Source organism: Onychostoma macrolepis, chromosome 24 (assembly GCF_012432095.1).
Source record: "Onychostoma macrolepis isolate SWU-2019 chromosome 24, ASM1243209v1, whole genome shotgun sequence".
Classification (NCBI taxonomy): domain Eukaryota; kingdom Metazoa; phylum Chordata; class Actinopteri; order Cypriniformes; family Cyprinidae; genus Onychostoma; species Onychostoma macrolepis.
In genome coordinates, this window is record NC_081178.1 from 7,966,388 (window position 1) to 7,994,325 (window position 27,938).

Below are 27,938 nucleotides of genomic sequence, written 5' to 3' on the forward strand. Positions count from 1 at the left end.
TTTACCGACTGCGGTTGGAAATAAATATGGAGATTCCTTTGCGTATTATCTCTCTCTGTTTATTTCTTGGACTCTGTTCAGTCTTGGACCCAAGAGACTTGGGAGTCTATTAACTATCTTGAGAATTATTGAATTTGGTGAATCTTCCAGCTGTCATTAGTTGATTTCTTCCTGCTCTTCATTAAATTAAAATCACACAGGAGAGGCAAGGGCAAATTGTCAAGCAGGTTTTATCTCAGTAACTATGTACAGTATAAGGTCAAAAGTCCAATTAAACAAATGGATTTTCACTAGCAGTGGTTGTTTCAAACATCGCGTTCAAAACCCTCTTAAAGGGTTAGTTCACCCCAAAATGAAAATTATGTCATTAATTACTCACCCTCATGTCGTTCCAAACCCGTAAGACCTATTAAGATATTTAAGAACACAAATTAAGATATTTTTGATGAAATCTGAGAGCTATCTGAACCTCCATAGACAGCAATGTAACTGAAATGTTCCCAGGTCCAGAAACGTAGTAAATACATCGGTAAAACAGTCCATATGACATCAATGGCGGAAGACATAACTCGGGGGAGAAGAATGCTTGAGTAAATTGTTATTTTTGTTTTCTTTGCGCAAAAAAAAAAAGTATTCTCGTAGCGTCGCAAAACTGAAGTTGAGCCACTGATGTCGCATGGACTGTTTTACCGATGTATTTACTACGTTTCTGGACCTGGGAACATTTAAGTTGCGTTGCTGTTCGTCTTCGGAACACAAATTAAGTTATTTTTGATGAAATCGGAGAGCTATCTGACCATCCATAGGGTCAGATAGCTCTCCGATTTCATCAAAAATAACTTAATTTGTGTTCCGAAGACGAACGAAGGTCTTACGGGTTTGGAACGACATGAGGGTGAGTAATTAATGACAGAATTTTCATTTTGGGGTGAACTAACCCTTTAAATTAGAGGTATTTTTTAATCACCCAAACTAAACTAAAATTCAACTAAAATTCAAATATTTTTTCCAACTAACGCTAGTAAACTTTTCAAACAAGGTTTAAATATAAAAAGAAGGTAGATTTTAACTGAAAAGTTGAAATCTGTTGCCAGTGCAAGGGTATTTTTCATAAATGTCAGACTGGGGCAAGCTGTCACATTTTATGTAGTAGAAATCCATATTTTTGTATGTTACCTTTAACATTTTTGCGTGATATGTTTCCATTTTTTCCCTGGATATAATAGTAGAAATATTCAATAGCCTGTTCTTCAAGGAAATTGTTTTTGTAGCCAATGCTCTAAGGAAATATTCACTAAAGTAAAAATGTTACAGCTAGCCCAGGTCACATTTACAAATAACAGAATGAGTATATGCTCACACAAAAGACCTTCAAGCAGATCCATTTGCCCATTAATAGCCATCAAGCAAGATCCCCGAAGTGCTACCGTGATGTCTCACCGTGACCTTTTTGCCATTTGTTTTATAGCCTAGCAGAGAAAAAAATCTCAAATAAAATGTCCTTTTCTCTATCCGCAGGGACCCCCGGGGGCTTCTGGAGCTGAAGGCAGACAAGGAGAGAAGGGCGCCAAGGTAACGCATCGTTCCAAATCAATTCAACCCAGGCACATACCACAGCCTCCACTGCCATAATTAAAGCACAGCAAGCCATGGGAGAAAAGCACATCTCTGACAGAGTGACTCACTGTTAATACACGTGGAAAGATTGTCACTGTGGGACTGAAGTGTGTAGGCTGTGTTTTAGCTTTAGTTCATCAACTGAACCCTTATAATCTAAATTGCATATTTGAAGCATGCCAAGAGTTTTTAATGTAATGTTTCTTACCTTTAATGAGTCATTTGCATAATATAATATAATAATTATTATACAAATATATAATAATTTTATATTTTTTATAAGATACACTACTGTTTAAAAGTCTCACCAATGCTCACCAAGGCTGCAGTTATATATTTGATCAAAAATGGCATGAAATAGTATTATAATTTTAAATAACTATTTTCTATTTTAATATATTGTAAAAATTTACTTTTTTTCCTGTGATGATAAATCTGAATTTGTCACATGATCCTTCAGAATATACAATTCAAATATGCTGATTTGGTGCTCAAGATTATAATAATGATAATTATTATTATTATTATTATTATTAATGTTGAAAACATTTGCTGCTTAACAGTTTTGTGGAAATGGTGCTAATTTTTTTCAGGAGTCTGATAAATAGAAAGTTGAGTAGAAAAAAAAAACATAAAATTTTTTAATACAACAATGCAAAAGCTTGTTTATGTATAACAGTGACATTTTTTATCAGTTTATTTGCATCCTTGCTGAACAAAGCTATTAAATATTCTTTTCATAAAAGTTTTCATTCTTTTTCAGTGATGTATCAGTAGACATTGCATGTCAAATTTATGTATCAAAAGTTAGTTTCTATATTCCTCTCTTCTGTTTAGGGTGAGGCAGGAGCTGAGGGTCCACCAGGTAAAACTGGGCCAGTTGGCCCTCAGGGCCCTCCTGGAAAGCCTGGTCCTGAAGGTCTACGAGGAATCCCTGGTCCTGTGGTGGGTTCCCATATCACTCACAACCTAACTATCCATCATTATACATAGACATATATACAGTGGCCCCAAATAGTATAAGGACACTTAAGATGCACTGAAAGTGCTGTGAATTTAATATCATAAATGTATACATGAAACCAAGTGGTGTCTGCAAATATATGATGTTTAACCTTTTCTCTAAACTCAAACTCATGAATATTAATTATGTGACATGGCATTTTCCCAATAGTTCTAACTGTTTACTACTCACCAATGCCAATGTTAGCAGCTTTTTCATGGTCTTAAAATTGTCAGTGTACAAGGTCAGCTATGATTCTTTTCTTTGCACTGTGGACAAGCAATGCAATGGAATTCATGCATTTTTAAGTGTGGCTTAAGTATTCAAATAATTTGTGTGGCCACTGAATAGCCTAAATGCACACACACAGGAACAGAATTACATGAAACACCTCACAGAATAATAAATCACCTCTCTTTGAGTTTACAATCTGTATCTTCCTCTTGTACAATCTGTATCTGTTTCTTGTCTATTTGAAAACACTTTTTGTAGTATCTGGGCTATTAATCATTGTCCAGCCCACAGTAAATCAATGCCAGACCATAAGCAAAAACAATGCAATAATGGCTGTTGTAATTGGATGGATTTTCACAGGGTGAACAAGGACTTCCTGGTGCTTCTGGACAAGATGGCCCACCTGGACCTATGGTAAGAAAAGAGACCCCATTGCCCTTGATCGTTCTTTCTGTCTACCTTTCATCCTCTCTCTCTTTTCTATGTGTGTGTGTACATGTGGGTATATGTGCACAAATTGAATTCTTACTGTTGGTTCTTTGATATTTAGGGACCTCCTGGTCTCCCAGGCCTGAAAGGAGACCCCGGCTCTAAGGGTGAGAAGGTGAGTGACATTCTATTTCTTTTCCTGCCATTTTTATTAATATGGTGTCTTACATTTCAGAGAGGCTCAAGGTCAAAGATAAAGACTAGACTTGGTCACTCCAGGAAGCCAGAGGAAAAGTTTCACAGCCAGGGGAAAAGTTTCAATATAATATACATATTTTTTACAAAACCTTTTTATTTTAAGCATTATATGCATTTAGGAATCCTCTTTGAATTCATTGCTGATTCTTAGATATTGAGTCATTAATTAAAGAAATATATATATTAATGTTATTTTATACATACTAATAGTGTCTTGTTGTCTTTTGGTGTCACAAGTTGGAGTAAAATATTTTATTTTATTTTATTTTTCATATTTAGCCATGTAAATGTACCTATTTATATAAGGTAAATGATATAATCATGACATTTTTCCAGTTATTTAATTTTTGTCTGATTTATTTTTCATACTTAGCCAAGAAAATTAATTTATGTATAAAATATTTAATGATTTTTTTTTCATTTGTATTTTTTTCCATGATTAGCCATGAAAATGTATTTATTCATATAGTTTAAATAATATATCATGTAGTTATTTCTTTAATTCATTTTTCCCAGTTAATTTAGTTTTTAATTTATATATTTTAGTTTTTCGTCTTTGTTTTATTTTCAGTTATTTTAGCTTATCATTTTTTTTTTTTTAAATACTTTTTTAACGATTAGTTGTTGTTTTTTTACATTCATTTATTCATTTTTTATTATTATTATTTTTTTAAATTTTTAACATTAATTAATAAAACTTTGGTACAATGTGAATTCATTGTCTTTGATAATTTGATCCTGATGATTTATTCATTTTTTATTATTATTATTTTTTTTTTTTACATTAATTAATAAAAACTTTGGTACAATGTGAATTCATTGTCTTTGATAATTTGGTTGTTGGGTCCAGGCTCTGTGCATAAAAACATTGCTGTCTGTACATTTTACATAAAAGTTGACCATCAGATCTTCTGATCTGTGACATCCACTATCATATGCTTTTTCTTCCAGGGTCACCCCGGTCTTATCGGTCTCATCGGACCCCCCGGAGAACAGGGAGAGAAGGGAGATCGGGGTTTGCCTGGTCCTCAGGGCCTTGCTGGCAGCAAGGGTGATTCTGTGAGTCACTAATGATTTATTTGTCCTTTCCACCCCACCACACAACTAATGTCGTACCTCCAGCAGCGCACCTATCAGGACTTCTCCTCCTGTAATGCTTGCAAATTAAAGTAACGACCGACTGAAACAATAACGTCTGCACTTATTGCATCTGTGTACATCATCATAATCGTGTTATGGATGAAGCTGTCATGAAAGGTTCTCAGAGCCAGCGGTAATTCTATTACACCAGACGTCCCCATCAAACATCAGCGCGATTACATTTTTTCACAGTCGAACTGTGAAATGTTTGTTTTTCTTTGCCTCATTGAAGAACCATACAACACCTATCCAACGCAGTCAAACGCTTCAGCAAATATATAGAAAACCTTTAAAGCTGATTGAATAAACAATTAGAAATTGCATTGGACTTATCTAACCCTTTTTTCAGTGGTTTAAATGCAACTTTAAACGCATTCTGGTTAAGCCTAATGAAATTGTAGTCTCCCCTTCTGTGAGTTTGGAAAAAAGTGAAAACGATCCCATCTCACTAACATTTCCCACTAGACAGATTTGCGATCTGTTCCTGCGTTTAGTAACAGGCTGCATTTCTCCCCACAGAATTAACTCAAAAGTCCTTGACTCTAATGGAGTGTAATGATCAGTGTGTAATACACACCAGAGGATTATGATTAGCAAGAGTCATTTTCGTCTCTGTGACAAAAGAATTGTAATTTTAAAGACAATTCTAAGAGAGAAAATAAATCTCATCGCCTGGCTCACACAGTTGTAAACCGTCATCTAACATGCTTGTCTTATAGATCCATTTACAAATCAATCACATGAAGTTCTGCTTTCTAACCTTCTGCTCTTTAAACTGTAGGGTATCAGTGGTGCTTCTGGTCCGATTGGTCCACCTGGTCCTCCTGGATTGCCTGTGAGTCTTTGCTCTGTTGCTGGCATCTTGCGTTCATTGTCAGATTGAACAGTTTCTGAAATTGTTGTCATGTGATCTATTTAAACCATTAAAATAAAAGAGCTATTAGATATGTTAAAATTAAGACAGCATGAAAGGTAATATGTCTTAAATACAACACATTATTCTTAAAATTGTAATTTTGGACTGCCCCACCGATATTGACTGTATTCATCATTAAAATGTATACAAGTTTCAGAATTTTGACATACACTATCTTTCAAAAGTTTGGCATTAGTAAGGGTTTTATTTTTATTTACCAAGGGACACATTAAATTGATTAAAAGTGACTGTAAAGGCATTTATAATGTTACAAAGGCTTATATTACAAATAAATGCTTTTGTTTTGAACTTTCTATTCAGCAAAAAAATCCTTAAAATTATTAGAATGATTTCTGAAGGATCATGTGACACTGAAGACTGCTGAAAATTCAGTTTTGCATTACAGGAATAAATGAAATATTATTTAAAATAAATTAGAAAACGGTTATTTTTAATTGTAATAATATTTAACAATTTTTCTGTTTTTACTGTATTTTTATAAATGCCTTGGTGAGCATAAGAGGCTCCTTTCAAAAATAGTTAAAAATCATACAGACTTTTGGACGGTAGTGTGAATTGATATTTAATTTTGGAACAAATAGAACAATTTTTTTAATTAAATGATCTGATTCTTTTCAAATTCTATACAAATTGTAATTTTAACTATATTTGGCTGGCTCAACTCTTAATATATATATATATATATATACATTTTGTAAGTCAGTCTTCACAGAATGCATTTCCATTTTTTCTTTAGGGTCCACAAGGGCCAAAGGGATCCAAGGGTTCGACTGTAAGTACCACTTTATCACCAATCAATTCGAAGGGCTCGTTATAATGATAAAGAGAAAAGGGCTTATGATTTTTAAATCTTCTTCCTGCAGGGTCCTGCTGGTCAAAAGGGAGACACCGGCTCATCTGGACCTCCTGGTCCTCCTGTAAGTCAACTTCTGCCCGCTTCAAGGAGATTTTACTTATATAAAATGCAGAAGGCTCATGGAGCGTACACTCATTTTGTCATTCCGTAGGGTCCTCCTGGTGAGGTCATCCAGCCTCTGCCTATCCAGATGCCCAAGAAGTCCCGTCGTTCCATCGACATGCAAGCAGACGAGGCTGGCACCATGCTGGACTACGGAGAGGGCATGGAAGACATCTTCAGCTCCTTGAATAACCTCAAACAGGACATTGAGCGCATGAAGTACCCCATGGGCACGCAAAACAACCCTGCACGAAGCTGTAAAGACCTACAGCTCGCTCACCCAGAATTCCCAGACGGTAAGCGAAAGAGGTGGGGGGTAAAGGAGACACTGTCGAACAGATAAATCAGGAAAACATGCAGCGTTTGCTGGTTTCCAAGCTACTCAGTAGGTATTGGCTGTGCTTCTAAAATTCTAAGCCTGTCACTCAGGAGGATTTGAATAACAGCAGCAGCAGTCGACGGCTGATTGAGAAGATGTTTAGCATTCTGCGGACTCCAGCGAGAGCTAACCTCTCCCTCCCAAATCATGGCTTACAAAATGCCAGCTCTTACACTGACCTTTCAGAGCTGGTTTTACCGCACTCGCATTAGCCTGCTATTTTATTTACACAACGCATCGCCACTGCTGATGCCCGTGAAGTGTGTGTTTTTAGCTGTGTAAATGAATAGAAAGCCAGGAAGAGATGCGAGGATATCTTCAAATATGATCTAAATGATTTCCTACTGTACCTGTGGTCGTTCCAGACACTGATGTCTGATGGGTTTTTTCTCTCAGGTGAATACTACATCGATCCCAACCAGGGATGCTCCGGGGACTCCTTCAAAGTGTACTGCAACTTCACAGCGGGAGGCGAGACCTGCATCTTCCCTGATAAAAAGTCAAATGGAGTGAGTGGCATTCTGAAACCCCCTAAGGATGAACTGGCCAATAACAGCCAGACAAGATCACAACATGTTACCTCTGTCACATACAATGGGTTTTCTCCTAGGAGTGCTAGAATCAGTCACTTCAAAAGAGATGTTTTTAGTGTGATTGTTAGTTTTTGGAGGTGTACATCCAAACATATCGTCCCCTTAAAGAGTGAATCTTATGACATCATCCAGATCACTTTCACCTAAAAAAAAAAAAAGAAAAAGAAAGAAATTCCTTTGAAAATAATACCATAACAATTAACAACAGAGCCCAAACTTAAATTCAATTACTATTTAGTTTTAACTATAATAATCAACACTCAAATTAAAAAATTGTATGGAAACATGTAAATTGTTTTTAAATCATCTTCTAAATTATACAATTTCTATTTGTTGTTGAAATATAATCATTTCAGTCATAACCTGTTTCATAAAATATTTATTTAAACATATACAGTACATTACATGATTAAGACATCACTAACAGGTAAAGTAAAAATAATGAAGTATAGTGTAATATTTCGCTAAATGCTCTTCACTGGACTTCACCTCTAGCAAATAACGAGCTGTAGACACTGATAACTTGTCTGAGGTAAACAAAATGCTACATTTTGTTTACAAGCTGTATTAATGACGTCTTTCCGCGGTTGAAACACTGATTGAGTGATTATGTGAGGGGTAAGATGTTCATTCATGTATATTTCGCGTTAAAACTAGTAATAGAGAAAAAGGGGTGATCACACTCACTCATGCTCCGTGCTGCCATTTTGAACTGAGGCGTTAGTATATGGTGATATGTCGCGCCACATCAAAGAGCGTCAAAATGGCTTTTTTTTTTTTAATTTCCTGAAAAAATGGAACAATTTGTTCGGTAGACATGCGTACCGAACCGAAAGACCCGTACCGAAAATATGAATACGTGTACCGATATATATATATATATATTAGTGCTGTCAATCGATGAAAAAAAAAAAACGAATTTATTTATTTATTTTTCTGAAATTAATCGCGATTAATCCCACCTAACATTAAAGTTTTTAAATATACATTTATATTGCAATAATTTCACATTCAATCTTCAAATTAATGTACAAACAACATAAAGACAGTATATTTTTAATATTTGTTTAATGGCATCTTTATTTTTATGACTGAAGGCCAGTATCACTGATACCAATTAATACTGATCTCCCTATAAAAATGTTCCCCCCCTAATATTTAACCATTGACTATAGCCATTCAACTTTATATTATAATTAAGAGCTATCAATTTTAACATTAGACTTTAAAAATAACTTCTAATTTAAGTGAACTTAAAGCAATCTTCACATAAACCCATTATAATAAATGTCATATTTATCTACCTGTGCCCCTCAGCAGAAATATACAGAAATTGAATAAAGTTATCAAACACTAAATTCTAAACTAAATACAGATGAATCCTTAAAACTGATGAATATTTATAACAACATAATATATGATATTTACCATCTGAATCTAACCATGTCATGTCAACAAATGGAAAAGTAAGCCATCTATTAATTATCATGTTAATTACTGTGCGCCTTCAGCCCCAACAGCAGAGGCGCTTTTTACCCCAAATACCATATTTTTTCGTTATTTAAAAACTGTTCCTTTACCTATCTGGTAACACTTTATAATAACTGTTGTTAATCATTAGTTAATCATTAGTAAATAGTCAATTCATCATTTATAAAGCATTGTTCCATCATTAATAGACATTAGTAAGCAGTTTATAAAGACAGCTATAAATGTTTTGTTCTTGAGCATATCTATAATGTTTAATAATTGTATTTTCATACTTTATTAATGATCAGTTTATAATTTCTAAATTATAATTTCTAAATTATTACGTTATTTACAAACCAGTTATTTAGGAGTTGTCAGTGGTTCATAAGATCATTTAGAAAGTGTAAGTAAATGATTAATAAACTATTTAAATGTACATTTATGAATCTTATTATTTAGACACATGATAATAGTTGCTCAGTGTGTTAATAAATGCTTTATTAACACATATTCCTGCTGTAATTCATGATTAAGTCAGGTAGTTATAAAACATTTAGTCGTTGCCAGCCATCTATTTTTGTGAGCTCATCTAAAGTGAGGACTATTCATACCTCGTAAAGCATTTACAAAGGAGATTTAAAGGCTCATTTATCTTCCAAACAGACAAGTTAAACAAACACAACACAGAGGGATACAGAACACAGAAATATTTTTTCATGATGCAAAAAGGAAACTGTACAACTGTACAACTAAAAAGAAAAATTTAAGTGTACAGTTGGACAGTTGACTTTTTTTTTTTTCATCTTGAAATAAATATTTCTGAGTTCTGTATCCCTCTGTGTTGTGTTTGTTTATTTTTTTTCTGTTAGGAAGATAAATGAGCCTTTAAATCTCCTTTGTAATAGATATGCTTATAAATCAAGAACAAGGCATTTATAGCTGTATTTATAAACTGCTTACTAATGACTATTAATGTTGGAACAATGCTTTATAAAGGATGAACTGACTATTTACTAATGCTTACCTAATGATTCATAGCGTACAGTTATTATAAAGTGTTACCAATTATCTTAAACAAAACTGAAAATCATAAAGAAGACCTTTGTCTCAAAATATATGCATTAATTTTAGCGATTCTCATTTGCTACTTAAATCTACAACATTTTAAAAAACATAAAATATTAGATCAATTAAGCACAGAATCAACTTTGCACTGCACTTGCAATCGTGTCAAAGATCAGATAAATAAACACATGCATCTTGAAAAGCAAATGTTTTGCAAAGTGCTATGCCACATTTTTGTGCCATCTAGTGGTTTAGATGAAAATAATATCAAAGGCGCCTTTTACCCTATATATATTGTCTTCGGAGTGAAATATGACCTAGATATGTTTTTGATTAGGAGATTCATTTAAAATCTAAATATGCACTCATACAACAGTTTTTTGCATTAGTTTAAATGTTTTGTCTGTGCTACAGCTAGTAATGTTCAGATCCGAAAAATCGTGACATTTTTTAAAATTAGATCAAATTTGAGTCAAAATCTCATTTTCAACATTAAAATTATCTGCTTTTCTCATGCTGTGTTAAACAAAGCCGTATATTTCAGTGAGATGATTTTTCATTTCATTCCAATTGCCGGAACAGATGCTGTATGAAAAATAGCTGGGTTTAATTTTATTAAATTTTCTGCTGAAGTAAATTTGCTGTTCATTTAAAACTATGCGCACAGCTGGTCTTTTGCCATTATGTTTTTATTCACATTTTTCTTTGTGTTGTCTTTAAGGTGAGAATATCTTCATGGCCCAAAGAGGTTCCTGGCTCCTGGTTCAGTGAATTTAAGCGTGGCAAAATAGTAAGTGCACTCTCTCGTTCTTCTTTCATCTTTTCCTTTATGAAAAACACCATCTTGTCCTTCGAAAACTAAAAGGAACTGAGTGGTCTGCTTGGTCTTTTTTCTTTACCCAACCAATGGACGGACACCAGTAAGAGCACAGCTTTTAAAAGATGCTGTCACTGCAGCCCTGGATCCATCAACAAGCCGAGCACACCCACAAACACACACACAAACACACATACTCGCCGCATTTATATTTGATGCAGTCGAGAGTTATAAAGGCGCCGCTGCACCTCTGTGAAACAAGCCAGCGTTATGTTTCTGGTGTCTCTTCAGACTGTTTTCTACTTTGTCAGAAGAAATGGTTTTTCTATTACAGGGAGTTCTAACTACCAGTTTTAAATCAATGTATTGGTGGTGTCTTTGATTTTTTTTTTAATTATTCAGAGTTCCAGATTTACTAGTTTAAAATAATTTTATTGGTGCCAATGAAAATCACTGACTTGCTTTAACGTTAATACCTAATGATTTTTTCCTCATCTTATAAGAACTGATAATGAATAAAATTGCAACTTATTAATGCAAAAAGATAAACCTAGACAAAAATTATATTATATTTAGTGCTGTCAAATGATTCATCGCGATTAACCGCATCCAAAATAAATGTTTTTGTTTGTATAATATATGTTTGTGTTGTGTATATTTATTATGTATATATAAATACACATACGTAAATATTTTGAAAATATTTACATGTATTTACATGCCTATATTTATATTCATATAATTTATATTATAAATATTTAATATATAAAACTATTTTTTTTCTGAAATATATACTGTATGTGTGTGTATTTATATATACATAATAAATATACACAGTAACCCATATATTATGTAAACAAACTTTTATTTTGAATGATAAAAAATCAGCACTAATTATATTATATTTATTGTATTTATTATATTGTATATCCCACTTGGTTTTGATTAAGTCAGAGAAAATTTAAAATTTACTTACTAATAAAATGTAAAATATTTAAAAGGGAAAATAAGAGTCTATTTTTATAACTTATTATTATTATTATTATTATTATTATAACTTATAAATATATTCATCTATATACATGTATGTTCCTCTATTTAAATTGTTGTATAATGTCCAGCTATTATTGAAGATTATAAAACCGAAGTATTTTTTGTAAATAATTAGTGCTGAATAAAAAAATAAATAACATTATTATTTATTATTATTACTACTACTACTACTTAAACTGTTCCACATATATATATACGTATATATAAAAAAAAAAAACATTTATACAAAAATATATTTGATGTGCCAAGTGAAAATACTGCTGCTGAACAAACCCTTAATTGTTGAATCCTGCAAACCTTCTACCGTTTTTGTTTTCACCCTCAAGCTTTCATACGTGGACGCAGAAGGCAACGCGATAAACATGGTCCAGATGACCTTCCTCAAACTACTGACAGCCTCCGCCAGGCAAAACCTGACCTACAACTGCCACCAGTCGGTCGCCTGGCACGACGCCACTACGGACAGCTACGACAAGGCACTACGCTTCCTCGGCTCCAATGACGAGGAGATGTCATATGACAACAACCCCTTCATCAAGGCCCTGTCAGACGGCTGTGCGGTAAGTCTTCCATCATAGACTGAAATATGAGTCATTTAAATATGCAACGCACATTTCTGACTGTCCTTCTCTCGTCCTATAGGTGAGGAAGGGCTACGGAAAGACGGTACTGGAGATTAACACTCCCAAGATCGATCAAGTTCCGATCATCGATGTGATGTTCACTGACTTTGGGGATCCTAACCAAAAATTTGGATTCGAAGTTGGTCCAGTCTGCTTCCTTGGCTAAAAAAACACAGACAAAGAAAAAAATACCAATAACTTGGCAGGGTAGGACGGGTTAGCACACGAGTTGAGACTTTTTTTCTTGATCTCATCAAACCATCAAACCCCTGTTCCTGCCACATGCAAGTTTTGAATAAAAAAAAAATGGGGTAGCGAACACGTCTTACCTTGTATGTATGTATTACCCAGGAAAATACTTGTTGCCCTTGTAGGGCAAGGATCACATGAAACCTGTTATGGAACGAAAAGGTGAAGGACAACGTCTAGCCAAGGCAATCGGTGAACCTGGGAGGTCCACGAGACGGAGAAAGGGAGGACCTCTCATCCGGAGTCTATCGGTGCAGTGCAAAAAATAAAAAAAATAAATTAAAGAAAAAATGATGACAACAATGGTGCTTGTTCAAAATACAAAAAAGAGGTGCTATGAGAAAGAGGATGTATTTTAATAAAACTGTAATTATTATTTTGTACATTATTGTTGTTTCTGAATCCACTTTCAAAACTTGCATGTGTATCACAAATGCATCTGGCTCTTAATTTCCAAATCCCTCACGAACGTTTATAAGTTATAGAACTGAATAAATAAAGAATTAAATAATGATATTTTGTGGATGAATACTGTGTACTTATTATTAAGCAAATAAAAGACAGCATTCAAACAGTTCCCTATTATTAATTGTAATGTAAGTCCTTTGTATATATTGACCATCCCAAAGTCGCTCGCAGTTCAGTCCACTGAACACCTCAAGAGGAAGATTCAACAGCACATGCAACGCAACTAATGTTGTCTCCTGTGCTCGATTTAAGTAATCTTGCCATTCATTCACTTTAATTTAATTTTTGTTTGTTATTTGTTTGTTTTTAGGATTTTTTTTTTCAGTTGTAGATCGGTCGCATACCTCAAACTATCTTGAAAATAACCATACCGATGCAAGTATGGTGTGCCCTGTATATAACTTGGTTATACAGTTAAGTTTATATATTTTGGGTGGGGATTTGTTTTGTTTTTTTTTTTAAATGGGAAAAATACATATCTGTTAGGCCTCTTTTTGTTCGAAACCTTCTGTGAATGCAATGCTAAGGCCTTTTCGGTGACCCATTTTTGTAACTAAAATGAGAAATTGTTTTAAATGTGCTTTTTATGGTTCATTTCATTATTAAAAACTGGATTCCAACCAACCATGAAACTGAGTTGTGGATTGTTTGTTTGCTTCGTCAAATCAGACCGTTTTATTGTCTGTTTGGTATGTGCATTTGTGTGATTTTTTAAAAGGTTTTAAATGACAAATGACATCTGTGCAATCTATCTGACCGATACCTTCAGTTTGAAAGACGCCATTTAAGTGCCAATAAGTGAGCTGTAATATCCCAAAATTGCATTGGTTAAAATAAATGTTTGCTAACTCATGCATAACACGTTGTTTAATTAATTACTTCCTCGTATCATTTATCATGCATTACAGCTCATTAGCAGGTCATCTGGGATGTCTGAACAGGATGAGAACAGCGTGTTTACTTTAGAAAAAACTTTCATGCTCATTTCATACAGGTCCCTCTGGCTCCTTTCTTAATTGAGCGCTGGAAGCTACACAATCTGATGGTACCTACACATAGAGTCTCATTAGGCACTGCGTTTAATATGAAAGCCCCGTCTCCATTTAAGAATAAGACCTCTCTCTATCCGCTGTTTGATGTCTGTGTATCCTCACCGGTTAGATCAGCAATGAATTCTCTGCATTATTATTGGACATCTCTATTCAAGCTTTCAAAGGAATGCCAATTTGATATTTTTCTTTAGGCAAAGACTTTGAGTTTGCCATTTCACCATGAGCCTTTGTGGCAGGCATTCTCTGCTTAGCATTTAAAAAGATTTTCAAAGGATTTGACTCTCTCTGGATGGACTCCATTTGAGCAGCATCTCAAGAACTTTTCTGCCTGACAGGGCTTCAAACTACTAAAATATATGAGGTACGGTGTTACATTTGGTAACCGTGACTTAAAAACATAACATGCATTAAGGGGGAGAGGTGTTATAATTGAGCAAATTCACTCTCAAAACTTGTTTGGGAGATTGGTTGCCTAATCAAAGACTGGTAACCTCTTTATAGTCGAAATAAAAGTGAAATGGTTTTCTCAAAATATATGCTTAGTCAATTTCACAAACCTAAAGCAGAAAATGCATAAAAGACCATGTGCCTGTGGGAGTGTGTTTTTGTTCTTAAACAGCATAAGAGCCAAAGCAAATATCCATGTTTAAAGCTTAAAAATCAGTACACGCTCTCTTAGTGGAGCTTCCAGGAAGCTGTTCCTCCTCTGTATTATTGTTTCTGGTGATTAGACATCCCAAGCACACAACCAAGACAAACAATGAAAATGTTTTTTTCCCCCCAAGAAAAGGATTGGGGGGGTTTAACAAACTGGTTGCTCGCTTCACATATTGGTTTAATGGTAATACATTTTTCAATTATCTGACTGCACTTTATCAAACTATTTTAGAATTGATACAATTTTACTTTACTAGAATCCAAATCTTACTTTATCTCTTTCTTACTACACTACATTTCATTTAAAAAAACAACAACAATACAAGCCCATTTTCTCCACTGGATAAAAGTTTATATCTCACTATTCTAAACTAATAATACCCGTGAAATATAATTCAAAACAATAATTCAAAAAAAATCCAAACAGTATAAACTCAGAATTCCCATGTTAAAACTCGCAGTTCGGAAAAGTCAGAATTGTAAGATACAAAATTGCAATTGCAAGAAAAAGTCACAATTGTGATGTTAAAAGTCGCATTTACCTTTTAAATTTTTTATTTAGCGTCGGAAATTTAAAACAGCAATAAAACATGTGAAACGTGTTTACACTGCAAATGTAAATACATGTATACTCTTAATTCAGACACAAAAGTCAGAAGAGTGAGATTTAAACTCAGAATTGTGCAATGTAAACTTGGAATTGAGAGCAAAAAAAATCAGAATTCTGAGTTTATATCTCGCTATTCTAAGTTGTTGTTTTTTTATACCACAGAAACGTACTCGGTTACAGTTGTAACCCCAGTTCCCTGAGATACGGAACGAGTACTGCGTCTTGATAAAGACGCATATGGGAAAAAGCCTTTTTTCTCCTGAACTGAAGTCTCATTCAATCACGCAGTGAAACTCCACGACTATTGGTTCGTGCAGTGTGTAAAAAACAAACCAATGTGTCGGCAGCGGAGCTGCATGAGCCTATGGCGACGAAGCCCACCAAAGCCCGCCAGAATGGGCGGGGCATCTGGCTATATAAGTGGCCGTTTCGCCATAGGATCCTCAGGTTACTTCGACTGAAGCGACGACTGAGTCGTGCAGCTGTCTGGCATGGCAAAGTACGCAGTACTCATTCCGTATCTCAGGGAACCGAGGTTACGACAGTAACCGAGTACGTTCCCTGTCGATACTCCACTCGTACTGTGTCTTGATAAAGACGCATATGGGAACTCAATTCAATCATGCCGTGCTAAGGCAGAGGAACGACTGCATAATATTACTCCATAAGCATTTAATGCCCACAGGGAAGTTCAATAGTATGCTCCGGGCTAAGCGAGCTAAACTCATGGAGGTTATGCTCGGCCTGGGTGATCATTCCTTATGACTCTTACATACTCAGTACTTCCAGGACCGAGGTATGCAAGATACCAACTAGAGAGCTTGAACGCATTGCGGTCAAGAATTCTCTGTCAGGATTGTTCCCATAACGTATACATGTATGCTCATCTAAGCAGAGAGGACCCTAGCCTGTAAGGCTGGTACATCCAGGTTATAAAACCTAACAAATGTGGACGGCAAGGCCCAGCCGGCCGCCGCACAAATCTCTGTAATGGACACACCGCTAGACCAGGTCTCCTACTCGCTTAACCGATGCTAGTGCTAGTAGCAGAGCAGTTTTCAGCCACAGCGACCGAAGGTTCGTAGACTGAAGCGGCTCAAAAGGAGAGCCCTTCAGAGCCCTCAATACAGTGGGCAGGTTCCATGTAGGGACGGTGAGGGGCCGAGGCGGATTCAGCCTCTTGGCTCCCCTCAAAAAAACGGACAACTGAGTTGTCTCTGCCCACCGATTGGCCTGCTATAGGGGCATGAAAGGCCGCTATAGCTGCTACAAACACCTTGAGTGTGGAGGGGGAACGTCCTTTATCCAGCAGCTCCTGCAGGAAGGACAGAACCACCGCTAACTCGAAGGTAGACGGGTTTTCACCGCGGTCTAGGCACCAAGTGGAGAAAACAGACCACTTAAGGAGCGTAGAGGCGTCTCGTAGACGGGTCTCTAGCCTCAGAAATGGTGTTTAACACTCGCTGTGGGAGGCTGGTAGGCTCCCGTCGAGCGGCAACAGGTGGAGAGCCCACAGCTCGGGCCGAGGGTGCCATATTGTTCTGTTCGCCTGAGAGGAGATCCTGTCTCAGGGGCACAGGCCAGGGGGCTGCTATTAGCAGCTGAACCAGTTCTGACAACCAAGGTTGGTTTTCCCACAAGGGTGCCACCAATAGAACCTTGTGTCCTTGTTCCTTGATCCGCCTGATGACCTGAGGGATCAGGGCGATCGGAGGGAATGCATAAAGGAGGAGGTCGGGCCAATCGTGGGCCAACGCGTCCCTGACCTTCGAATAATAAGTTGGGCAGTGAGAGCTGTCTTTGGAGGCGAAAAGATCTACTTTTGCCTTGCCAAAGATCTTCCAGATCATCCGAACCGTCCGCGGATGGAGCATCCACTCCTCTGAGGGGACATTGCTCCGAGATAACATATCCGCTCCTTGGTTCAATCTGCCCGGCAAGTGTGCTGCCCTTAGCGAGCGCAAACTGCGCTGAGCCCACTCCAGAAGGCGCTCTACCAGAATGAAGAGGCGCTTCGAGGAGAGACCTCCTTGGTGATTTATATAGGACACCACGGACATGTTGTCAGCTAATCAGCACATGGCGTCCTATTAGATCTGGCAGAAAAAAACGGCAGGCTCGACATACTGCTAGCATTTCCAAGCAGTTGATGTGGAGGCCGTTCTCCGCTTCCGACCAATGGCCAAAGGTCGGTTTGCCTTCGCACAGCGCCCCCCAACTAAGTGGCTGAGGAGGAGGGTCCTGTGTGAGAGTAGCTCCACCTCTGACTGGGCCAGAATGAGCCAGTCGTCGAGGTAATTGAGAATGCGGATTCCCATCTGTCGTAAAGCGGAAAGAGCCGCGTCCATGCACTTCGTAAAAGTGCGAGGGGCCAGAGACAGTCCAAAGGGGAGGACCGTGTACTGATAAGCCACTCCCTCGAAGGCGAATCTCAAGAATCGTCTGTGATGGGGGGCTATCTGTATGTGAAAGTATGCGTCTTTCAGGTCCAGAGAACAGAACTAGTCCCCTGTGCGAATCTGCGAGAGGATCTGTTTCAGCGTGATCATCCTGAACGGCCTCTTCATGAGGGCGTGATTCAGGCGTCTGAGATCGAGGATGGGCCGGAGGCCTCCATCCTTCTTGGGAACGAGGAAGTAACGGCTGTAAAAGCCTGATTCGCTCTGAGCTGGAGGAACCTTTTCTATGGCCCTTTTTCCAAAAGTGTCATCACCTCTGAGCGTAGAATGCGAGCGTTCTCGCCCTGTACTGAGGTGGAGACAATGCCGCTGAAGCGTTTTATTATCCCCATAACCCATTCTGACACTCCGGGGATGGCCTGCCAGGCCTTGGCCCGCTTGGCAAGGGGTTGGATATACTCGAGTGACTGACTGCACGGAGGCAGGGCACTCGTGAGTGGCGGAAGAGGAAATCTGCTCTCTTTTTGAAAATGTTTGTGTTTTATTTTTTCCACTATCACAGTGGATGGTTGCTTGGGCGCTTGTACGGGCCCTGTATTTGCAACAAACACACTTCCCTCTGCACCCGGAAATGAACGGGGTGAGAAGAGGTTTAAGAGAGGCTGCTTGGTGGGCGGTCCGGCCGTGGCAGGACTTGGCCCTCTCCTCTTCCTACCCTGCAGATCAGGAAAACGCCGGAGGCGCAGGGTCCAACGCTATCTTGGGTCGGGGGCCCTGGCGCTTCGGAAAGGGTTGGCGTCTGGCCAAGCGGGAACGCCCTCGCATCTGCTGAGTCTTGGCAGACTGAGGGGCGGGAACGGCAGGTGCAGGCTTCGCTGGCTGCTGAGTCGGCGCAGGTTTAGGGCGACTCGAAGCAGCTGTGGAGCTGGAGCGCTTTGGCAGGAAGTGTCGCATGGCCTGTGATGCCTTCTGTGCCTCTGTGAAACGCTCAGCAAATCCTTCCACCGCAGGTCCAAAGAGGCCGTTGGGGGAAATCGGGGCATCAAGGAAGGCGAGCTTGTCCACGTCCTTGATTTCCATCAACGTGAGCCACAGGTGGCGCTCGAGCCAGGAAACGCACTCGCTGTGGCCGTCATCGGCGTGCAGGAAAGACCTGCACGAGCCGCAATAATGGCACGGCATTTGCAACAACGCCGATTTGCTCTTTTAGAATGCGTGAGTTTACGCCGGATGGCGGCAGCGAACGGGACCGGAACTGCCGCGATACTGGAACGCGGAGTAAAAGGCGAGTCAGCCGAGCAGTTCGAGGCCGCTGGGTCCAACTGCGAGGCTTGTCTACGGCGAGCAGGCTTCCGGGATCAGCGAGGCGAAGTCGTCGTCGCTGAAGGAGAAGAAATCTGAGGATCCTATGGCAAAACGGCCGCTTATATAGCCAGATGCCCCGCCCATTCTGGCGGGCTTTGGCGGGCTTCGTCGCCATAGGTTCGTGTAGCTCCGCTGCCGACTCATCGGTTCGTTTTTTACACACTGCACGAACCAATAGTCGTGCAGTTTCACTGCGTGACTGAATAAGACTTCAGTTCAGGAGAAAAAAAGGCTTTTTCCCATATGCGTCTTTATCAAGACGCAGTACGAGTGGAGTATCGACAGGGAACTACTTTTCGCAGCATTTTCCTCAGATATGCAAAAAAAACCAAGTCTGAATTGTGAGATATAAAAACAGAACTGCAAGGAAAAAAAATATTTGTTTTAATTTTTTTTATTCTGTGGCAGAAATTGGCTTCCAAACGAAATGCTTTATAAACTGCACTGAATGATTAATTTGTGAGTTCGAATGATCTGTTTACTGATTCAGTGTTCTGGACATCTTAAGTTAACAAATCTCTGAAAAATGAGCCAAAATTGCTCTGCTGGATGCATGGATGCTTGAAAGTTGTAGTTTGTCTAATTTGTTCCAAAAGATATACCATAACAGAAGTGTTTGCCTGTGTTTTGTCTCCTCACTTCATCAGTAATTACCTGAGTTGTCCAACAATGAAAATGTTCAATTAATTCTCTGCATGTGCTGTCTTTTGTAACATTATTGTGTGGAATGGGGGAAAAAACACCCACACTTCTCTCTTCAGGGGCCGTATGGGACCCGCCTGTCTCTTTTCCGTCTCCTCAAAGACAGATGAACAAAGATCAAACAGGCTGGCCAATGGCATTAACTTTGAATATTCAAGCTGCATGGGTACAGAGAGACGCCACGTAACTGCCAGCCCATAATTCCCTCAAAAGGAACGCTAAGCCTCAAATCATAAAACAGCCACCCATTTTAAAAAATAAAAAGCAGGAGAGTTCCCGTCGCTGTCAGTCAAGGCAATCCTCAAAGAGAAAAGCTGAAAGAAGAGCAACAGATATTTTGAATTGCTAAGCTAAAAGGTACCCGTGCATTAAAAAGACTCTAAAGCAAACTTAACAAGAAATTCAGCATAACTGGGATGTTTCATAACTACTGCAATGAGGATATGAAGCTCTATGCAGGTAATTAAGTCTGGCTATTAGAAAAATGCACAAGCGGAGAGGTGTTGTAAAAGCAACACTGATTATGATGGGAAGTACAGCAGGTGGTGTATGGATTTGCTGCCATTTACAGAAATGAGCATTTAACGCCTGGTGGGTAGATGTAATTGTACACATAACCTTCAGAACTTCATGGCCACTAACATCTCGTTGCTGTGAGAGACATAAGCTCTCTGTATATAATGGTGGTTGGGCTTTATTGCTGGCTCACATCTTTACAGGCCTAACACTGGAATATAAAAATTCCTTTATAGTTGAGCGTAACAGAATTCACAGGCAATTTCACAACCAATCCAAGCATGATTTCATATCAGTGCAGAATGAAAACTAGACTATTACTATTTGCAAAAGTGACCAGGGCTAGTTGTCGCACAAATCTGTAACAATGACGTTTTGAGTCAAAAGCAGCTTGTTTTGTCTTGTTCAAATTCTGGTATCGTGTAATTTTTGCTACAGATGTTTGGTAAAAATGTCAACACAGAACACCAACTCAATATCTGCTACTTTCTTACACAGATATGGATTTAATAGATTTAGAAACTTACATTTTAACTTACACAATATTGCCAGTTTGTTTGTTTCGATCCACCAACAAAAATAGTTTCAAACAAAAGCCTCAGCAGAACAATTGCAGCATTGAATAATACAGTGTTTCAAATCAAAATCAACTGGTTAAGTAAGTGATTCAATGACTCATTTATAAAGACAGTGGCTGTTTCTCAACAAACTAAGAACGCAAAGAACAGACTTGTGTTCTCTTTATCGTGTGTATTTGTTACCTATGCTTTGTCAATGTTAAGGTTCTTTTTAATGTCAATAAAAACACTGTGTAAAGATATTTGAAGATTGCAATTTAAATTTGAATACTGAAAAGCCAATAAATAAATATATATATTCAGTGTAAATGTAAAGGATCAATCTGAACATCAATGCTAAAAAGAAAAAAAATGGCCACATTCTGATGAGTCTGCTGTAACATCCAGACACAAGTGCAACTGATCTGCTGTTTATTGAGCATGTGATTTGACGTCAGGGCAGCTACGTCTGAGACTGTGAGTGTGTGTGTGGGAGGAGTGGGGAGACCAGCCAATGGTTTCTTTTAGTGGGGGGTAGACTTGCTAATCTCCTTCACCTGCCCCGTGTTCTCATGTGAACAACGAATTAGTTTAATGGGTGGAAAAGTGTTCATTATGGCAGAGGCATCGACTAATGAGCCGTTACTGCTCAGAAGTGTCATTAAGATCCAAAGACAGCATCTGATCTTTGAACTACACTGTAATCACAGCTTTTGTGTACAACTTAGAGTGTGTGATAGCAGTGGTGTACGTGTGTGTGTGCATGGCTGCGTCCTGTGGTGTCCTGCACCTATTGTTTTTGAGGCAATAACAGTCTTGGTTCACTTGGTGCTTTTTGCATTTTTTTTTTTGTTTTAATTTTTAAAAACATTTTTTAAATAGTTCCAGTTTTAAACAAACAAACAATAAATAAATAAAGCAAAATTGCAGTTTTGCAATTGAACTTATAAATGTAAAGAGGACTGTGATGTAAAATATTTACCAGGCAATGTAAGTTGCTTTGGATAAAAGCTCTAAAATGCATGAATGTAAATATGATACCTTTTTCTAAATTAACTGAATAACTTGCCTAAATTAAACTAGGTCATTATGTGATAAACACTAAAGCAGGGTTAATATAGTTAACTAAAACTAAAATTAAAACAATAAAAAAAAAACATTTTAGTTACAATTAAATAAACTTTAACTGAAATATAAAAAACTTTGCTTCAGCTAAAACAAACATTGAAATAAAAATTAATAAAAACATACAGACATGAAACAAAAACTACTAAGTCAAAATATAATGTGTACGTAACACTGTCCTGGAGAATTTCCTTTCTTTTTCTTTTCTTTTTTTTTTTGCATTTCACACCATACATGTTATTATGCACATATTTGCTTGCACTTTTGCCACTTATGAACTATTTATTAAAAAAAACAAAAAAAAAACATTTTGCATATTTTTGTGGGTAAATGGTTTTTGATGAGTAGATGAAATAAAGAAATAAATGAATAATAACCCATTTTATATTAGTTATTAATGATTCTTTTTTTTTTTTTTTTGGAAGTTCTATTCAAACTCGCTTGAACCAAGGGGTCTTCGCTTCTTTCAAAGTTGTCTTTTCCAAAGTTGATGTCTCTGCAACATGGTGTCCGTACTCTCTCATCTCAACTACCTTCAGTACCCAAGGATACCAAGTTCGAAATGTAAGAAAGACACTGACAGTGACGTGAATCTGGCAGAAAGTGAGCCCTCATCACTTGTTTGTCTTTCATAGCGCGCACGGACTTCAAGGGTAGAGCTGAGACAAGAGGCGAGGTGATCAGAGAAAGAAGAAAAGCGATGCTGAACAGGGCCCGAGGCGCTCTGCGAGGTCTCCCTCTCTCAGAGACCTGAGAGACTGTCAACACAAAGCCCCACTGGGCTGCCTTACAAAGCTTCCCATCTAACCTCTTCAAAGACACCCCAGCATTTGAATAAGTTCAATCAGGTCCTACTGCTACGGACTGTAACGTGATGCAGCAGAGTGTCGAGGCGAATTACACTCAAACCTCCAGGCTCATCCAGCTCAATGCTAGTGGCCCTCAGAAGATGGTCAGTGACACCAGCGGGACGGGGCGAGCACTGGCCGCGCAAAGGGCAGGTGAGAAGATTGTGTTCTCAGAGCGAGGACGCGTATCACCTGACAACTCCGATCAAAGGATGAATCAAAAGACGGGGAACTGAGAGCCCAAGTAGGAGGATTCTGAATGCAAAGTGGCTCTCATCATAGAATATTCTGTGAAAAGATGTTTTATGGATGTTTCAAGGATGTCCTCTTGGGCTGACTTTTATTTGATACAGCGCTAGTCTTTACAAAATTACACTCACCCAGAAGTTCGATTTTTTTCAGATGTTCCAGGAACCTTATGATGGTTTGGATCCTATTTGGGAGAAAATAACCCCATATTCCAAGTTGGTTTGAAGCCAATAGAGGAAAAATTGACTTCTGGGCCTCAGCCAGCAGTCAATACATAACATTAAAGTTACATTAAACCCATATCAACGGTCTAAAGATGAAGCAGTGGCTAGTTTTAGACTCCCTGACTGATGAAGTTAAGACTCACATTAAACAACGGCACAAAAAGATCTAACGTGATGTGCAGCAGAGAGAAAGTGTTATTGCGTCGTATCAAAGCCGTTAAGCCAGAATCCAGTGGTTATCTGACACTGCGAGAGGGAGCCGCGCTCCACAGATCGGTATAAATCTTCTGCCAAGCCTGCTGCTATCCAAGTGCTGTTGCAATTGATTGGCTGAATTATTGATGACCGTGAAAGGCTGTGTTTAGATGGCTTAGTAATTACTGCTATCTGTATTAAGAATTAAACATAGCTCTGCTCAGTGTCATTAGCTAAAATTGTTCTTTGGAAGTTGATTACTTCACAGTAAACACAAACGGTTTTAAGTCGACATGAAACAGCATCTGCGACCAATTTTCCTTTCGTAATGTGACATACTTAAGGATATTAGCTGAAAAAAGCACAAGCCCAAAAACAATGCTAAAATCTTTAAGGTTTTAAACATTTTTCAGGGTAAAGGTTTTTTTTTTTTTTTTTTTTTTAATGAATGAATGATTAATTCATAAAAATTAATTCAAATATTTAATTTAATTTAATCATTTTATTTATTTTTATTATTTAATTTAATTTAAACATGCTGACATTTTACAATTTATTTAAGATAAATAAATAAATGAGATGATGTCAATTAAAAACGGAAGTCATTTTAGAGGTGGAGGTAATCATTTCACTTCAATGAAAGATTTCAAAAAGAAACACTTTTGATAAATGTGCACTGATTAAACATGCACAGTAAGTGTATAGAGTCAAATGCAATTTTAAATACACAAGACATCGCACAAAGCAGTTTGAAACTCTACTGTCTTCTGACTATTGTGAAGGACTTTTGCTTTTGAAACAAAAAATAAAATGATATAATTTCAAGGAAGAATAAAATAGTGTTCTCAAACTCATTTCCAAGAACAAGAAAATTATAATGACCTCACCTGAATTAGTTTGCAAATGCACAGGATGATGAGCATTTTCATGAATTCATATTTATGTTAATGTGCACATGTGGTATTTATGTGAATACCAAACCACAGCAGCCACAGGAGAGTCTTTCTCAGCTTTAACCACCGACAATCACAGGGCATCTTCCAGCCGACTGCAGTTCCCTGCTCATGTTAAAAAGATTAGATGGTTGATCAGTACACATCCCAGACACAGTTATGTCAAAGGAGGCAAACAACATCGAAAAAATCAATCAGTTGTGTATCGCAGACTGTCTGGAATATTTTATGGGTTTGTGTATGAATGACTCCCACGGCCTCAATTTTAGTGTACTGCTGTGTCTAAACTGCAAGCAAGCAAAGTGACAACTAGACTGCTCCCGTTTTAATCAACAATGCCGTTGACGTCACAATGCTTGCAGCTTGATTATCATGGGAGTGATATAGGTTTACTACGCAGTGAAAGTACAATATGTGCTTTTCTGTGTTGGGAAAGTACACACTTTTGAGCATAAAGGCCCATTCATACCAAAAACGATAACTGCAACCATATTATTGTCCACACCAATGCATAACATTCTGTTTGTTATCAGCATGCTGCAGTTCTGTCGTCTGTCACTTTAAATGCTCGAGTTCTTTAAAGCAGGATGGATTCTGATTGTCAATGTTTTATCATTCATCAGCAGGAAAAGAAACATCCTTTAGAAAGTGATTCCAGTGATATCGTCCCTCTGTGCTATTATCATTATAGTTGAGGTGAGGACACTGCTATTCTTTTACATTTAGAAAGATTTTTAAAACTATATCTTTATCTTTATCATGCTTGGTATGAAAGTTAGTTCACCCCAAAATTTTATTTTTATTTTTTATTTTCATGTTGAATGATTTTCTTGAGTTTCTGTTGAGTGGAACATAAAAAAATGATATTTTGAAGAATGTTGGTAACCAAATAGTTGCTGGTAGCCATTGACTTTCATAATAGGTTAAAAAAAACAAAAACGTTTTGCATCGCTTCACTGCTTCACAAATCCTCTTAAAGTGTCTATTGGGTGCACACTTCAGAATCTCACTGGAAATAGTAGGTCATCCGGAGATTTTTCAGCTACAGTTTTATGAATACTGTGAATATATACTGCTCTTTTCACATGCTATTTTTCACCTAAAATATAGTAAGGAATTATGCGATTTTGAATGCAGCCTATGATTTTGAACACATCAGATCTCACATACTTTAATTAGTGCTCAGTAAATAAATTGTGTACAGTTTGTGTACAAATTAAAAGTAGCTTGTGTTCAGTTAGAGATGGAAATCTAGCCTGCTGTCTTTCTCCTCACTCTATTGAGCTGTTGTTGTTTTCTGTTTCTGTTGGCTCCTGGGTTGCCATTTGTAGAGTGCATCTCCATTTGATTCCACATCTAATTGATGATGTTGGTGATAAGGATTTGTGTGTACTTCAGTGCAAAAAATTAAGAAACAAACGTTTAAATAGTTTGAAGTCTGGGGCAATTAGCCTATCACACAGTCATTGCCAGCACTTACTATAAGATATGAATGTGCTTTGGCTTTTGCCCTCAAGGATTTTTGCAGAAGACATTACATTTTGTCTCAAGACTGCCACTTTAATATGTCCACACTGCAAGCGAACAACACAACACATAAAAATAAGCCCTCCATCCAAATTTGCATACTGTTCATACTAATTTAACCACAGTCTGTGACAGTAGTTCAGCTATTTTCATAATAATCTAGCTACTTATCCAGTGAACAGCGGTATAGTGTGATCGAAGGCTTTACTTTTTATTAGAGGGGTGTAATCAAATGCACTCACCTAAATGGTCTTCTTACTTTCTTCATTTGAAATGCAAGAAAATGCTACTCGTATTCATTCTAGTGAATTGGTTCGTTCTCTCACTTTCTTTCATGTCTAGCACTGGGAAGTCCAAATCAATTCTCCTAAATGATCCTTTTGGTCTCATAATTACATAGAATGATTCATTCTTTTGAATCAGTTTGTTCTGGTCCTCTCTAACTGAAAACCGATTCATGCCTCTCTCATTCTGTAAGTAGCACTGGAAAAATCTATTCATTTTATCAGACATAAATGAACAGGTACTTAAAAATGATTCACCACTTCAATTCAATGTACTATGTGCTATAATTTCAACTCTTAATCTTATCTTAAATAGAGTGTTTCTTTGTTGTATTTAGTTTAAATTTACCCGTGCATTTTTAAAGGACAATTTAAAAAAAATTGTAATTGTAAATAATTGTCATTTCAGAAAGATGGCTCAGACAGACAGACAGACAGATAGACAGATAGATAGATAGATAGATAGATAGATAGATAGATAGATAGATAGATAGATAGATAGATAGATAGATAGATAGATAGATAGATAGACATAGCTTGTTGAACAATAAAACATTTTTTTTATTTCAGCCTGCCAATGAGTTCAATACCCAAACTGTGAAACAGTTAAGACAGATTTTTATATCATTTCAGATTTTCATATTTCACATCTGGTTTTTCAGGTCATTGTTAAAAGAGTCAAAAAAGTCAAAAGAGCCCACTCTCCATGTACTCTGGTCTCTAGAAATAGTTTGGATCCCTCCTTCAGTGCAAGTCTATGGGATTTTTGCCAATTTCCTAAGTCGCCAAGGGAAAATCATTACAGTCTAATTGCTCAATATGAGCCTCCGAAAGCAGCACTAATAAATGGATCAGATATCCACCAACAGACACTCACACAGACACTGACTCAATAAAACATCTATCACTGCTTTTTATATTTTTAAACAACCCACAACCCCAAGATTCCATTCATATTTCCAATAAAATTTCTAATAAACAGACTTGTGTATGAAGACTCATCAGTTGTGGAAGGAACCTCATTTGTTTGGCTCTAACTGGCTTCATCTGCTACCATATGTTCATTTGTTGGGCAGAAGCTATCTTTGCCTATCCACAGCAAATTGGAAACTGTGGAAACAATGGTGGCTATAGTGCCTGGCATGGCTTTGTGTTTCCAGCAGTCTGTCGATGACAGCTCCTGTGGCTCTAACACTCAGAACGCATGCATATAGTTAGTCAATTAAACCTTGTTATTTCCCATATGAGGAACATATTTTTGTTCCTTGACAGGAGCTGACAACATGGAAAGTAACAGGATTATATAGATTTTATGTTACTCCCCAGGCTAGAGTCACTCCGCTTAGCATATTTCATTAAACATTTTATGCTGAAGTTGCCTC

General features: G+C 37.4%; 1 protein-coding gene and 1 long non-coding RNA gene across 6 annotated transcripts in view; one reads left to right on the top strand and one right to left on the bottom strand.

Annotated features, from left to right (window-relative positions):
- col11a1a (collagen, type XI, alpha 1a) overlaps positions 1 to 13,912 on the top strand; it is a 73,439-nt gene extending 59,527 nt beyond the window's left edge. For all 4 annotated transcript variants that reach the window (XM_058764685.1, XM_058764686.1, XM_058764687.1 and 1 more), the window contains 13 exons: positions 1,519 to 1,572; positions 2,455 to 2,562; positions 3,215 to 3,268; positions 3,405 to 3,458; positions 4,493 to 4,600; positions 5,463 to 5,516; positions 6,355 to 6,390; positions 6,482 to 6,535; positions 6,626 to 6,872; positions 7,352 to 7,464; positions 10,805 to 10,873; positions 12,280 to 12,513; positions 12,596 to 13,912. In XM_058764685.1, coding sequence (XP_058620668.1) covers positions 1,519 to 1,572; positions 2,455 to 2,562; positions 3,215 to 3,268; positions 3,405 to 3,458; positions 4,493 to 4,600; positions 5,463 to 5,516; positions 6,355 to 6,390; positions 6,482 to 6,535; positions 6,626 to 6,872; positions 7,352 to 7,464; positions 10,805 to 10,873; positions 12,280 to 12,513; positions 12,596 to 12,742 — 1,332 coding nt within the window. In that variant the 3' untranslated portion in view covers positions 12,743 to 13,912. The remainder of the gene's footprint in view (positions 1 to 1,518; positions 1,573 to 2,454; positions 2,563 to 3,214; positions 3,269 to 3,404; positions 3,459 to 4,492; positions 4,601 to 5,462; positions 5,517 to 6,354; positions 6,391 to 6,481; positions 6,536 to 6,625; positions 6,873 to 7,351; positions 7,465 to 10,804; positions 10,874 to 12,279; positions 12,514 to 12,595) is intronic.
- Positions 1 to 27,938, bottom strand: part of LOC131532889 (uncharacterized) — a 59,379-nt gene that overhangs the window by 3,089 nt on the left and 28,352 nt on the right. Inside the window, exons 1-4 of one of the 2 annotated variants that reach the window (XR_009268992.1) lie at positions 8,236 to 8,261; positions 7,536 to 7,691; positions 7,306 to 7,444; positions 5,442 to 5,592 (exon numbers count right to left, since the gene is read on the bottom strand). This is a non-coding gene — a long non-coding RNA (uncharacterized LOC131532889). Of the gene's footprint in view, positions 1 to 5,441; positions 5,593 to 7,305; positions 7,445 to 7,535; positions 7,692 to 8,235; positions 8,262 to 27,938 lie in introns of those variants that run through there. The other variant, XR_009268991.1, reaches the window with a different exon arrangement.